General features: G+C 36.0%; 1 protein-coding gene across 6 annotated transcripts in view; it reads left to right on the top strand.

Annotated features, from left to right (window-relative positions):
• Window positions 1-14708, top strand: part of LOC131048170 (hypersensitive-induced response protein 1) — a 57305-nt gene that overhangs the window by 16610 nt on the left and 25987 nt on the right. For all 6 annotated transcript variants that reach the window (XM_057982050.2, XM_057982048.1, XM_057982051.1 and 3 more), the window contains 2 exons: window positions 7617-7822; window positions 8122-8242. In XM_057982050.2, the coding sequence (XP_057838033.1) occupies window positions 7634-7822; window positions 8122-8242 (310 nt within the window). In that variant the 5' untranslated portion in view covers window positions 7617-7633. The remainder of the gene's footprint in view (window positions 1-7616; window positions 7823-8121; window positions 8243-14708) is intronic.

Genomic DNA, 14708 nt, shown 5'->3' with positions numbered 1-14708 from the left:
CAACGCCTAATCTTCAAAAGCTTGCCATCCGCATATTATCGCAGCCTTGTAGTGCCTCTGGTTGTGAGTGCAACTGGAGTTTTTTTGAGGCCATCCACACAAAAAAGCGCAATAGGTTGACTCAACGACGCTTGAATGATCTTGTCTATGTGCGGTACAACCTTCGATTGCATGAGAAGAAGGTGCAAGGGCAAGATTCACATGAAGCACTTGACTTGGATGACATTGATCCATATGTAGCAGAATGGGTTGCTGCTCTTGATGATGTTGATAATGATTTTGATCCATTCCTTACTGATGAGCAGCTAAGTGAGTTGGAGAGGGCAGGAGAGGAATGGGATGCGGAAGTGGCAGCACATGAGGAGGAGGAGCACGTGGTTGATCATGCAACAGAGGCACCTACTGAGGATGTTGCCACTACTTTAGCACCACCCCCCCAGTGGCAATAATCTGTTTTGAGCTTTAGTTGTAGGTGCAATTTATGATTTCTCATTTTCATTGATACCAAAACTTGAACTTGATATGTAATCAAAATTTTAGAGGTTGTTGTTTTGTGGTCTATGACTCTATGTCACTATGATACATTGATATTTATTGAACTCTTATTCATATGTTGTAGTTGTTTTTTGGTTTATGCTATGTATTTAACTCAAACTTTGATTTATATATCATGTAAATCAATATATGTTATACAAATTTGGTGTAAATGTGATTTTTTGAATAATATTTAAAAAAAAAGTATTTTCAAATGTTCGATAAAGTTGCCGAGTTTTTCCCTGAGTTTTGGCGAGTCTCGAGTTTTTTAAAAAAATTGGGCTTGCCGAGTCATTGTCGAGTTTGAGTTTTTCAACTATGGTTTGGACAATCATGGAGGGGAGGTCTTTTGCTATTTCGTTGATTTCAAGAAAGCTTTTTGACACGGTACCTAGAAGCAAATTGTGGTTTTGAATGGAAGAATTGGAAATTCCAGAACATTGTAGGGCTACTGCTCAGATTGTATGACCAAGTCTGAGCCAAAATCCGAACGAAACAAGGATTATTAGAATGCTTTGGAAGTGACATTGGGGTCAAGTAGGGCTGCCCATTGTCTTGTACTTTATTTAGGATATACATTGACAAATTAGAGGAATGGATAGACAAGTTTGGTGGTGGAGGAGTTCACTTGACTAGTTATGTAATAAAGTTACTTTTATATGCTGATGATCTTATTTTAATGGCAAAAACAACCCAAGATTTGAAGGAACACTTGAAGGCTCTTGAACTTTTTTGCCATGAGGTGGGGATGCAAATGGATACTAGCAAAAATAAGGTAATGATCTTTACCTTGAATTGAAAGAAGGTTCATAGAGAATTTTCTTTTGAAGGCAACCCCTTACAAATGGTCAATGAATATAAATACCTTGGCCTTTGTAATGTCCCCACTTTCCTAGACGATCACTCAGATGGTGAGATTTGCCTATTATCCATCTCCATAGGCAAATCCAGTGGATAGGAGATGTTATTCATAGGAGATGTTATTCTTGGCATTGGAGGGCTTTATACGCTAGAGATTGTTAGCTAGTGGACTTGATTTATGAGCAAATAATGTAATTTTATGGCTAAGTCATTTTTTGCTAAAAATAGAAAATCTCTTTTGCTAAAAATAGCAAAATATCATTAAAGTGACTATTTATGGCAAGTTATGAAAATCACAAAGTAACTATATAATTTTAAGTTTTAAAGTTAAAGGAAGATAATAAGTTTAATTGTAAAGTAACTTTATAATTTTAAATTATAAAGTTAAATAAAGTTACTTTATTACCTCAAATTGGATGCCACCTAGGGATGGGCGCCACAATTGGACTTGAAAGCCAAATTAAAATTGGCTAAGTAGAGCGTTGGAATCCAAAGTAAGAAAGGGGTTTTATAAAAGAGAATTCATTCTCTTATTTGCTCATTATGTATGTGAATTTTTAGAATTCTTTCTTACAACAGCTTTGCTAGGTATTTTCCAGCGGACGAAAACCCATAGAGAATCGTGAATTGGACAAAAACCCAGTTCACCATTGAGGGAAATCTACACAGACTTCCCATTTGTGCATCATTGGAGGAATTTTCAGGCAGATTTTACAGGTTTCTTATAGCAATAAAGCATCAAGGGTTTGGTGCTTTCAGATCAGTCAAATTCAATAAAAATAAATGCTTCCTGGAGGTCAATTGGACATTGTTTGATGAAAATTTCTGTAAGGGACTCATTGGAAATTGTTTGCAGCAGATACTGGTTGATTGGTGAGCAGATTTGGAGGGTTAGGAGCCTCTTTTACCAGCCGTACATTTCCTTGGTCGGTTGTACCACTTCTAGGCCAGTCGTACCATCTCTTGCAGGCCGTACCATCCAGAATTGGCATTTGGATTTGTGCAGATTTCTTGATCAGTATTTATCAGCAGCAAATTCGGATTTCATTCAAACAACAAGAGTATTTTACTGATCAGTTTGCTTTGAAACTTTGAAGATTTCCAGTTTCATTCAATAATTTTGCCTGTAGGCCAAGCATGGGGTCTAGTACTTCTATTATTTCTTCCAATATTTGTTTTTGGTAATTATAGTTGATGCAAATAAAGTTAGTTGGAGCCACTTTTGCCAGTTGGATGCTCGTATATTGTGAACCCCATTGAATTCATCAATAGAAATCCTTCTTTGGTTGAGAATTGGACTCCGGGTATGCAAATCTTTGTTCTTGGTGATTCAATTTCTATAATTCTGAATAATTACATTTTGCTGTTCTTAAAAATCAGAACTCAGAAATTTATATCAGTCAATTATATTTTTACCAATTAGGTTCAAAAGCATTGTTTCATTGGCATATACTTAATGTTAAAACCTTGTTCAAACATTGGCATCAAAACTCAAACACAAAAACTCTTAAAACTATCCTAAAACCTCCAATCAGCAAACGTCAGAATCATAAAAGGTTAGTTCAAATTTGGCTGGGGACATTCAGCCTTGACTTCCACAATAAACTCGGCTGGGAAACATGTAGTGATAAATCAAAAAAGGATTCAAGGGGGATGGAAAACTCTATATTCATTACAAAATATATGTAGAAGAGCTGAATTATGGGACTGGAAAACTAAGAAAATTCTTTATGGGTTTCTTGTGGTTCTAGTGGTACTTTATGGATGTGAGGTATGGGGTAGCAACACTTAAACAAGTAAATAGGTATGGGGTAGCAATACTTCAACAAGTAAATATAGACAGATAGGGAGATTACAAAAACATTTAATCACAAATAGCCTCAAGATTAAATCATCTATTCCATACGAGATTGCCCTAGCTTAGGCGGGGGCTTCTCCTATTGAGGTGTCAGCTATGTTTCAGTTGCTAAGTTATCTAAGAAGATTTGAAAACATGGAGATACATCGTTGGCCAAAAATTGCAACGAAAGAGAAACTAGATAGAAGGAAGAGCACATGGATGAAGCAAAACATTAAATGGATGAAGAAGTGGGATATTACCGTAAGAGATTGCCCAAATAACAATAGATAAATATAAAGTATGTACAAGAAAAAATCAAAGAAAGCATGTGGATAGGACAACTTGGGAGAAAAAAGGAATACTATATCAAACATTTCAATCCCACACATGACCATATGCAAAAGAACTACATAGGTATGGAAATAAAATGAAAGCAAAAATATTAATTGCTTAGATAAGAACTAGCTCACATAAACTTAGATGTGATATCGGAAGATGGATGATACCTAAAAATGAGTGGGCAGATAGAAGATGTAGATATTGCACTCAAGGAGTGGTGGAGATGTTGATTGTAACTTGTGGATTTCAATTGCCTTAAGGCAATATTGGAATCCGCTAAGGGCTGGGCCCTTCTCTCCCTTCTCACACGCCACACTAAAGGGAAACATGTTCCCTCTAATAGGGCCGACCCTATAACTAAAAGACACATGCCACTCAAAAGGGAAACGTGTTCCCTCTAATAGGGCCGACCCTATAAAGTAATAAAACAAATAAAAGGGATCAACACCAAGCCGACCTCAAATAGGTTCTCTTGCCTCATATAAATAAACAAATACTTGACTTCATTAACAAAATGATATTACATGTGATAATCATTCTGCAAGTGCGAAAATCAGAAAGAAAGAATTCTAAATGCGAAGTGAAGGAAGTGTGCATTGAGGCGATTGTTAATACAAGGGTGAACTTCAATAGAAGATGCGAATTGCAAGACATATGTGAAGCCAAAGACAATTTCTAGATCTGCTCATCTGAAGGTCATCTTGCTGTTATATGCAAAACAAATTCAAGAGGTGTATTGCTGTGTGAAAGGCTTAGACATTGGTGTGCCACATCAAAGCTACCAGCTAAGTAATGTACTGTTACAATTGGATATAATTCATAGTCAGATCTAAAGATCTGTTGGTTGGGTTTTTCCTCCTAGGAGGTTTTCCCAGGGTATTTGTGTGTTGTGTTCATTTTGTTCAATTTATGTTTATGTCTAAGTCTGAAAGTAATTAAACCAAAAAACAAATATATTGATTTAGTAATTAACTTCAGTTTTCTGAAAATTCAACAGGAGACACAATGGCATTACATCATGGAATGTGCAGCTTACAAGGATATTCGGATCAACTATATTGAGACGCTAAATGTAAACACCTTGAGTAATCGCTTTGAAGAAGAAAGGATAACAAGAGTTGCAGATTTCCTAATCAAGATACACAATAGAAGATCCAAGATGCAGAAGGAAAAGGGAGTTTAATAGGCATAATGTTTTGGACTCGACATGCTTTGCTTTGTAGGCTACCCGTGGGTCCCATAGGCTGTTTGGCCTCATGGACGTTATTAAAAACATTCATTCATTTAACTATCCACAATTATTCAGAAATTGCATCATCCATTCCTCCAAGAAAAACAAAGAAGGAAAATGAAACAAACAAAGCAAAGGCAAATTCTTTTTGGGTGATATAGGATTGCTAGTGGACCTAGATGCTCCTGCATCAATCACAAACCCATGGAATATCTTTAAAATTATTGGCATTCTTTTTGGGTGATATAGGATTGCTATTGGACCTAGATGCTCCTGCATCAATCACAAACCCATGGAATATCTTTAAAATTATTGGCTAACCAATTCTACAAGTTAGTTCTTTCTTTGTAGTTGTTAGAGGCGTAAATTTAACAAATACCAATGACTTTCTTAGCTACATTGATCTCAACCCACAACACCCTATTACGAGGAGATGTGTCATGACTTTCTTAGATATTGGGACCTAATAGGGGGTTCAAAAGAATGGAGTGCTTCCTGTCCTTTCCTTTAACATGCTTCGAAGGAAAAACAATTGCATTGGACTAGATAACCTTTCAGGCACCTTCTAAACATCCAACAAATTAATTTCTTGCAAGAGAACATAGTCCAGATTTTCCATGGATTTACATAGGAATTTAACCCAATATTTTATACTAGGAGCCTCAAGGCGTCTAATGTTCCACCTTAATATTTTCATCAAAGTAAGATTAATGGAAAGACAAAGAAACTTATTGGTTGGGGAGGGGATTATTTTCCCCCAACTTTTTTTTCAAACTAAGTGGGGCGAGCATTGCTCTTCAATGCACCAATAGAAGAACCATACTTAACTTCATCAATTAATATAGCACCTCTACTCTTCCCATTTAACACAACATAATGAGCAAATTTTTTCTGCCTTAAGAAGAATTCTTATTACCTTTGGATATAGGATGCACATTTCTCTGTCCAAACCCTTTCTTACTGGTCTGAGAGGGAGATGTAACTTTCACAAAAAATTACAAGAGGGTTAGGAGCCTCCTGACATTCCAAAACCCTTTTATTATAGTCATTCAGCTCAATAGCCTGAGAGGGAAGGTTTAAATCAAAAGGAAATTTATCAGAACTAGTTTACTTGAAAACAATGGCTTGAATAACAATGTAATCCTTTTGACTTTCTTCAACAATCCGAGGCTCTAACTTCAGCTTCTTTACAGCTTTTTTGTTCACAATCAAAATCCATATTTCCACTTACAATCTGAATAAAATTGCTGTTTGAAATAGATTTACCATTATAGTTCTTACTTAACAAAGGGTAATCTATTCTCAAATGCTTGTCCGTTTTGCAGAAAAAACTAGCATCCAAATTTCAACCCACCCAGGCCAATAACTTTATAAGTTTGTATAAACCTATGGAAAAGAATTTAAATGAAGTCAGAAGACAAATATTATGCTTGAAGGAAATCAATACTTTTGCAGTGTACTCGTGTCTTCCATTTTTATTACTTCACCAAGGGATTTTAAGAAATGTGAAAACAAAAAGTACACACCATGTGGCACATTGCAGATTTTGACCCATATTGGAGAAGATTTTAGATCACATCCTCAGGGTTTGTAATAGGGTCTCAGGCAAAGGCCCTAAGTAAGGATTTCAACCACATTCCAAAAACGTTTTGATAAATTTTTTTTCTTCATATTGTTATTCTTCAACTTTCAAGCAAACAAAAAAAAAGTTTGTCTGATCATATGGAAAAACATACAATTTCACTTTTTTACTCCAATTCTTGCAGGAAGAGCCTTCGGCATGAGACAAACAAAGAAAATACCTCGCACATTTTAATCAATTTTCCTCTTTCTCCAAAACCCCATGCATGTCTAGATTGGGTAGTAGGGTTAAACTGAATAATAACTTAGCTTACAAGCCTTTTGCTTGCATCTTTGTGCTTTACCCTTGATCTTCTTGGACATAGAACACAACACTATGTCCAACTAGCGTCTGCTCACCACAAACTATAGCCTCCTTTAATGATTGACTATTAAACCCACCACTTTCTTTCTTTTCTTCAATACTGATCTCCATCAATAACCTATTTGCATATTGATGCAGCCAGCCTAGAAGAAAAACCCTTGCAGTCCCTTCACATGCCAGGGTATAAAGATGTACCTACCTAGCACAAAAATATAGACCAAACAAAGGATGCCATCAATATAAATAAAATCATAAAACAAAAGAAATAATCAAACGAATCCCTAATGGACCCAAACAACTAATCACACATAACCCACAAAACCACAACACAAAGGACCACCAAGAGGACAAGAACACAAAGAGAGAAAAGGAAGAAAGAGAGCTAAAAGTGGGAGAACAATGGAGGATGACTTTTTGTATTCCATGCTAGAGCTCTCCACACCAGCTCCCCTTTTCCTCCAATACAAAGAATATATTGTAAAGTGCAATATTTTTACTCTTTTTCACTGCCATTGAAGAATTTTCTAGGGAAATAAGTTGTCGATATGGGTGTTCATATGGTTTGTGCAAGGCATTGTGGCAGCTACAATTCATATTTTTTTTAACCTCAACATTTATTTGGGCATATGCTCCTTACTTTTTTGTATTAATGACATAAGTAGCTGGGATGACTGGAATTAGTGTGCGTGTGTTGAAATTTCTGTTAAATTTCATGAACATGCAATTTGGATTGTTGTTTTGTGTATTTACTACTTTTGTAAACATCTCGGTATGAACCAAAGCTACAATGATATGCTCAAGCTGCAGTCTTATAGTAGTTACGTTGTGCCAATTGCTGAAGAAAGGTTCTTCATGTTGTTTTTTAGTTGTAGGATCAGAGACAATGGGGCAAGCATTTTGCTGCATAAAAGTATCCCAGTCAAAAGTTGCTATAAAAGAGAAATTTGGGCGCTTTGATGATGTCCTTAGTCCAGGTTGTCATTTTGTGCCTTGTTGCTTTGGTAGCCAAGTTGCTGGTGTTCTTTCTTTGCGAGTGCAGAAACTGGATGTGCGTTGTGAAACAAAGACTAAGGTATAGATTTTAATCTTATGCAAGAATTTATTTTCCCAGGGATATGTTGATCAGAAGTTTTGAATGTATTGTCAACTGAGAACAAATTCCATTACATTTATTAAAAATTAAAATGCCAGCTGTTAATTCAGTACTAGGTAAACAATAAATCTCCCATGGAGCATAAAATTAGGCTAGTTCTGAAAATGAGAATTATAAGCATAATCTGAGATGTAATCCAGTATTTTTGTCTATAAGTATCAGTGGTTCTTTCTTCTTGTAGCAATAAACCTCCTTTATCAAATTTTGTACTTTTGCAGGATAATGTATTTGTAACAATTATTGCATCTGTTCAGTACCGGGTCCTTGAAAAGAATGCAAGTGATGCATTTTACAAGCTTAACAAACCAAAGGAACAAATTCAAGCCTATGTGTTTGATGGTAAAAATTTCAAACATGCCTCTGTGTACTTTCTGCCACATGTACATAACATTCACTTTGTTCTTAGTGATAGAAACCAATGCTTTTACTGTTTTGATAAGAATGAAATTCAGTTAGGGTCAGAGCAACAAGACTACTAGAATAAAATTGCTGAACCCAATGATGAAATTTACATGTTACGATGTCCAAGTTCATACTGTTAATTCCTAAGGAAACCGAATAACCATAAATCCAAAGAATCATTGTTTGATCAAGTCCTCATTACAATCAGAGAGTTAGAAGGCATGGATATTTTGGAATTACTGTTTATGAGTGTTGGATGTTGAAACTATATGGGGTATGTGTCATTGAATTCCCATGCAGAGATAATTGTCCATATATTGTAACTATCTTGTTTTTTTAACTTTTTTGTATTCTCTGCACGTGCATGACTTTTTCCCATATAGTCATATGATGCACAGTAGAAGAATTTACATCCTGGAAAGTATTGAGAAATATTGTGCAACTACGTGTTGCAGTGAAATTAGATTGTTGGCATGTTCTGGGTTCTCGAGTTTTCTAAACTGTAAATGAATGTTCACTCTCATTGGATCGTAGATATTAAATGTTCCATGAAATAAAAATTTTGGTCAGAAATAAAACAAAAACGACTAGTTTGATATTCCTTGGTATATCTGGTGGAATTTGAAGCAGTTTGTAAAACAATATAGCAGATAATATTCTCTGGCATTCTTGCACTGGTTGAAGCTGATATTGTTGAAACTAAGGTGCTTGTGCCATGATTTCTTTTTGTTCATAAACTTGTTTTGTGCAAACTTAAACATCTAATTAACTTTCTTAGTTATACTTATGACTGGGCGTATGCAAGGGATTCTGGACTGGCACCAACTTTGAGATGTGTGTGTGTGGTTAGATACTTTTTGGAATAGATGATTATGCAGTAGAAATTATGTTGTATTATATTGTTATCCTATGCGATGACCCCAAACTGAACCTCATCAAATATTGTTAATATTGAGAAAGCTCCTTGTATTATCTTTATAAGAAAGTGATGCAACTGAAACCAAATAATTTGATGAGGAATCTGAAGCAGTTATAAATGCATATGTTAATGAAGAAAGTATAGGAAATGGTTAAGAAAGCAAACCAATCATTATGTGGACCAATGTATTAAGGAATACATTATACATCAACCATTGTCTTTATCGATAAAAGGAATGCGATCAAGTAAGACCTTGCAACACATGTTTAAAAAGATTAGTAATGCAGTGACTACCGTTGCCAATGAACAAGCCCAGCAATCAAAGGGAATAAGCTGGACGACCAGATTAGTTAAGAATTGATTATAATAGCAAGGCAGGATTAAGAGATAACAAGTAAAGTCATTTAGAAGGGATGTGTCTCTTAAGTCACCATTGCCATTGTATATGAAGACAATCCCGATAATTTCCCAAGGCATCGTGGAAGTCAATATCTCTATTTCTTATTGAGTTGGGATCATTCCTAGTGGAAAATGCCGTAGGCACACTATCGGGAGCCTAAGGGAATCGATTACCAATCTCGGAACAGCCCCATCAAGTTGCAAGCATATAAGACATCATCGGAAGAGACAATAAATCACCAGCAAGTAATATGAAGAATACAATCCACTTATAGTATTAGCAAATCAGATATAGCAGCCAACAAGGAGCAGTACATATCAGGATTCCATGCATAAAAGGGAACACTTAGACATCATATCTGAAGTTGCAAGCTTAGAGGGCAAGATCTGAGACAGCAGCATATCCCCCACAGTAGTATTCCATATTGGCATAATCGCATTGTCCTATCAGACATAGCAAACGCTCCGCTGCCAGTAATACATATTAATTGCATACTTATATTGTTTATGTCAGACATAGTATCATTGTCTATCACTATTAGTGATAGGAATATTACATTCATAACATATTTCATAGCCCTGTAACAGATATACCTATACCATATTACATATACACATTGTTGAATTGAATCTGAAACATTAGCAGATATTTGGCATATCTCCTATTATCAGGTCTAAGCACAAGTACCGGTTAATGAAAGGAGGGAATTAGGAATACCATCTGATCTGGCATAGATATCAGAATTATAGTAAGAGATTTCAATAGAAAATTCAGATTTATTAGTATTAGAATAAGCTTGTCAAAATGCTTTGTGGGTCCCACACAATAGTTATTCAGATTCCTTTAATAAAAGAATCCTAAAACAGTGTTGGCAGCAATTAGAAAAGGTTTGGGAGATTTCACCATTATTGTTGTGTTTTTAGCAGCAGCTCCACTGAAGGGAATGAGACCCACTTGAAAGACTTTGGAATATTGGTTGTGGTTTTTATTTCAGCCTCACCTAAGCCTAGCAGATTATTGTTTGTGATTTGAACAATCAGCATTACCAAAAGGTCAATGATGGTCTAAGAGGAGTCAACAACATGTTGAAGATTGAAGATTTTTGTTTGGGAAAAATTATTTGTGTTTTTTACCCATTCTTCACTAAGTATGAGATATCAATAAGATAAAAGCTGCAGTAAAACATGATCAACAACAAGAGTCAACACATGGTTTAGAGGGGATGTTGGGAAACTTATCAAGATAAGTTCTTTCTTCCAAAAACTGTTCTTAGCATTACGAGTTAAATATTATAGTAAAATGTCTTCAGAGTTAATGAAAGTATATTGATAATTGTATTACAATTCTCACTTTAAGTTAGAAATGTTGTTTCAGGTCTAAATTAAGGTGAATCCTGAATGGGGACATTACATCCTATTAGCATATATAGTAGATAATAATTGTGTGTGTGCATGAGTGCGGATTTCTTTCATTGTTCAGACTTAACAAATATGCTCCAAACATCTTGCACCATTGCTGTCTTGTTAGGAAGCACATAAAAATGACAAGTAAAAATAGAAGACTATGGATCAAGCAACACTTTAAGACACCCTTTTAAATAATTAATAAAAGTTGTCTTTTAATGTAAAAATATTTTTTGACAACTTAAATTAATTCAATAATTTTGAAAAAGGTGACATTACCGTGCAGCTAATCCCATGGGAAAAATGATCTAATTTGAAAAAGCAGAAGCATGAATGTCAAATGAAAATGTCTAAAACACCAAAGTGCACTAGCTTGGGAATAAAAACTGCACAATGAGTATATATATAAAAATGTCAAACCGTGTTACAATATGTGGCTGCACCAGTGAAGGAGTAAATTGCAGTTTTCCATCCATCATAATAGACAACCGAAATGTATACTTGCCAGTAAAAACTATAATGTGAGTCTTGAAACTGAATGCTAGAGTGGATGGTGAAAGCTGAATACTAAAACTGGATGCTGAACCTGAATTTTGAAAGTAAACATGCATCCCACTGAAAACACAGTGAACTGTTGGAAACAATATAACACATTCACACCAAACCAAAAGCTTCACCCTAAACTGCAAATTTGAAACACATTAATATCAACAAATTTAACCCTTTCACATTGTAGCAGCATTGTAGCAATTGATGATGAGTTCAAATTCTCAATCAATTTTCAACAAATCAGCATAAATCAGCATATTTGTGATTCTTGGGTGGAATCACTTCTAATGGATAAGAAGGTTTTCATCCTTCAATCCAAATATGGGCACCAGGAGGGTTTTTGCCTAATGGATCACTCATACTAAGGGTTTTCTTCCTCCATATCCTCCACACCAAAGGTTTTCATCCTTGAATGCTTCAAACTCTAAATTGGAAGAAATAGTGAAATGGCAAAATTGGATGATTTGGTTTGAGCCTTGACCTCTCTTTTAGAGGTGCTTTACTTCAGTTTTATTTATTTTGCTTTTCCCTTTAAGTATTTAAAAAACTACTTTTAAATTACATCCAAAGGCCCCCTTTTGAATTACATTTGGAATAAAGTGTAAAAAACATTTCTTAAATATTACATAGGACCTAAAATAATATTTTCGGGTTGTCCATTTGAAAATAAAGTGATTGGGCTCAATTAAAAATATTATGGATTATTTTAGTTTTGAAAAGGGAAAATGATAGTTTGTCCTCAAAATTGCTTGCTCAAACAATTGTAAATGTCTGTGGAATGAAACAACTTTTGCCAAAAAACACTTTGGGATCTATGTAGTCCTTGATGCTCAAATATCAATGTGCCAACATTATGAACCATGCTATAATACCCATAAAGTCTAAATTCTATGCTTGTCAAGTAGACAATGCTTGCCAAAAAGCACTATGGGGTCTGCTATCTCCATCATCCATAAATTGGTAAACAATCCATATAACTTAATCACTTCTTTGGAAAACAGTTTGTCCACTTGTGAAGAAATAACAAACAAGTGTGCATTATTGGTATAGTTATTCAAAACAATATGAATGTAAGCCTTGGGGGGCTTGTGAGGAGATTCATGATTGTACTTTTCCACTCTTGACTAGGATTAGGTGAGGAATTGATGCAGGAGCATCCCCGGTTCATGGCAATCTTGCATCAACCAAAAATATTTCCTTTCTGTTTTGCAGTTTCAACATTTCTTTCTGTATTTACCAGATTTGGCTCACCCGATCGTGCGGAGTTGGATTTTGCTTGAGGACTTGATCATCTCCCTTATTCCCAAACCGTGGAGCATTTGGATCATTTTCCGGCAAGTTATCGCTATCGGTTTCCGAGACAGTTTTCTGGTGCCGGTTACTTGGTTGTAATCTACCGGGATCTACCGGATCCCTCCGTAGCTTGCGGAGCCCTGAACGTTGATTCCGATGTTCTTTGGCGTGTGGCTGACCTTTCCATTTGATCTACACTTCATCCTTTGGATTTTTCGGAGGAATTTCTTTGGCGGAGGCTAACCTTGTTCTTTTACACGTTAGGTCTTGTTCTTCGGCATTTGATCCTTTTTCTGGGCCGACCGGATCCCTTTGGATCGTATAAATCATTGTAATTGAGCATTAGAATGCAATGAAGGAAAGAGATAGAACATAGAAGATAGATCCTAAGATTTGAGGTCCTGGTTGTGTCCTGTTCTATAATCAAGCATGTTTTAGCAGGCCAGTGAGCCGGTTACTATAACCCAGTTGCTACCAGTTGATTGTAAACAATTTTCATGATATAATTCATTCAGTTCTGCATTGCCTCCATCATATTCTTGTGTTTCCGTTGTGTTTACTCTTGCTGACCGGCCTAGATTGATCTCTTTGAGGTCCCTCCTAACCGGTGACTGCACCAGGAATGCAACCAGATCACATTATGCTCCTCTTTGCATAGAAAAATGATGCCTTCTCCCCAATGCTTAAGGACACCCAATTCCCACAAGGTGGAGGGTTGCCTTATGTGGCAAATGAGGTCACCATCAAGCTTTCGTTTCATTACCCTTATATTGTTATGAACACCTTTTTGAATCATGCTCGTTGTGCCAATTACTTCAATAGGAAAGATATCTCCATTGTGTTTCTTTCCTATCTTTTCATGAACTCCTCTACTTAGTGGAAATCTTGGACGTGTTGTGATGTTTTCTCACATTGCCCCATTGCGAATGGGGACCCCCTACTTTTTAGGCCCTCTTGGTCTTTTGTTTTGGTTTTTGGGGTCTTTTGGTGGCAGTTTCGTCAGTCTCTCAGTTTTGCGAGTGTTCGGGGGTCGCATTGATTAGGTCTAATTTTCGTTTGAATGATTTTGGTGAAGTCTAGGGCCTGTTTTGTCAATTTTAGAGTTTTTGCCTTTAGTCCTAGATTTTAGGGTTTTCTGTTAGGGTTTTGAAAAACTAAACATACAACTGCAATCAAGACCCTTCAAGGAACCTCCTAGTAAAATTTGAGCCAAAACGGAGCAACTTTCTATTTTTAGAAAGTTCTTATTTTTTCGGGATTTTACTGAGTCCTGGAATGTCGTCATTTTGCCAAAAATCAAACTTACTATTTTTAGTAAGTGCTTTCTCGGCCTATCTTGTCCAAACCCTAACAGTTTGAAACGCTTACTATTTGGGAAAATCTATTTTGGCAGGTTCATCCCTGAAGACGTTGAAGATTGAACATTCCTCAAGATCATTTCTAAATCTGGAAGAGTCAGGATGCAGACAAATGTGATCAAAATTTGGCTAAGTATAGGAACCAGTCTGTTGACGTATCTGAAATCGCATTGCTGCAAACTCCATACAACCAACACAGAATAGAATGTACTCGCTGAGTGTCCTATCCTCTCTTGAGATAAGGAAATCCCTAATGCTATTTCTTACATTTGATCAAAGGGGACAACCTCAAGGTTTCGTTTCTCAGGCCTTGACTGCGGGATTACTCAGTGGTTTGATGTGTTTTTGCTGGAAACACAAGGGGACTTATGGTGAAATAGGCAATTGCTGGATGAGTTCCCTAGAACTTTAATAGCCTTGTTTATCGAATGGTTTAAGTTGGGTTGATACTGTTTTCAGCAGGACTACGGATTCTCTTGGT

The sequence above is a fragment of the Cryptomeria japonica genome, chromosome 3, assembly GCF_030272615.1.
Source record: "Cryptomeria japonica chromosome 3, Sugi_1.0, whole genome shotgun sequence".
Taxonomy (NCBI): domain Eukaryota; kingdom Viridiplantae; phylum Streptophyta; class Pinopsida; order Cupressales; family Cupressaceae; genus Cryptomeria; species Cryptomeria japonica.
Note: the sequence above shows the minus strand (reverse complement) of the source record. Positions and strands in the feature narration are given on the sequence as shown.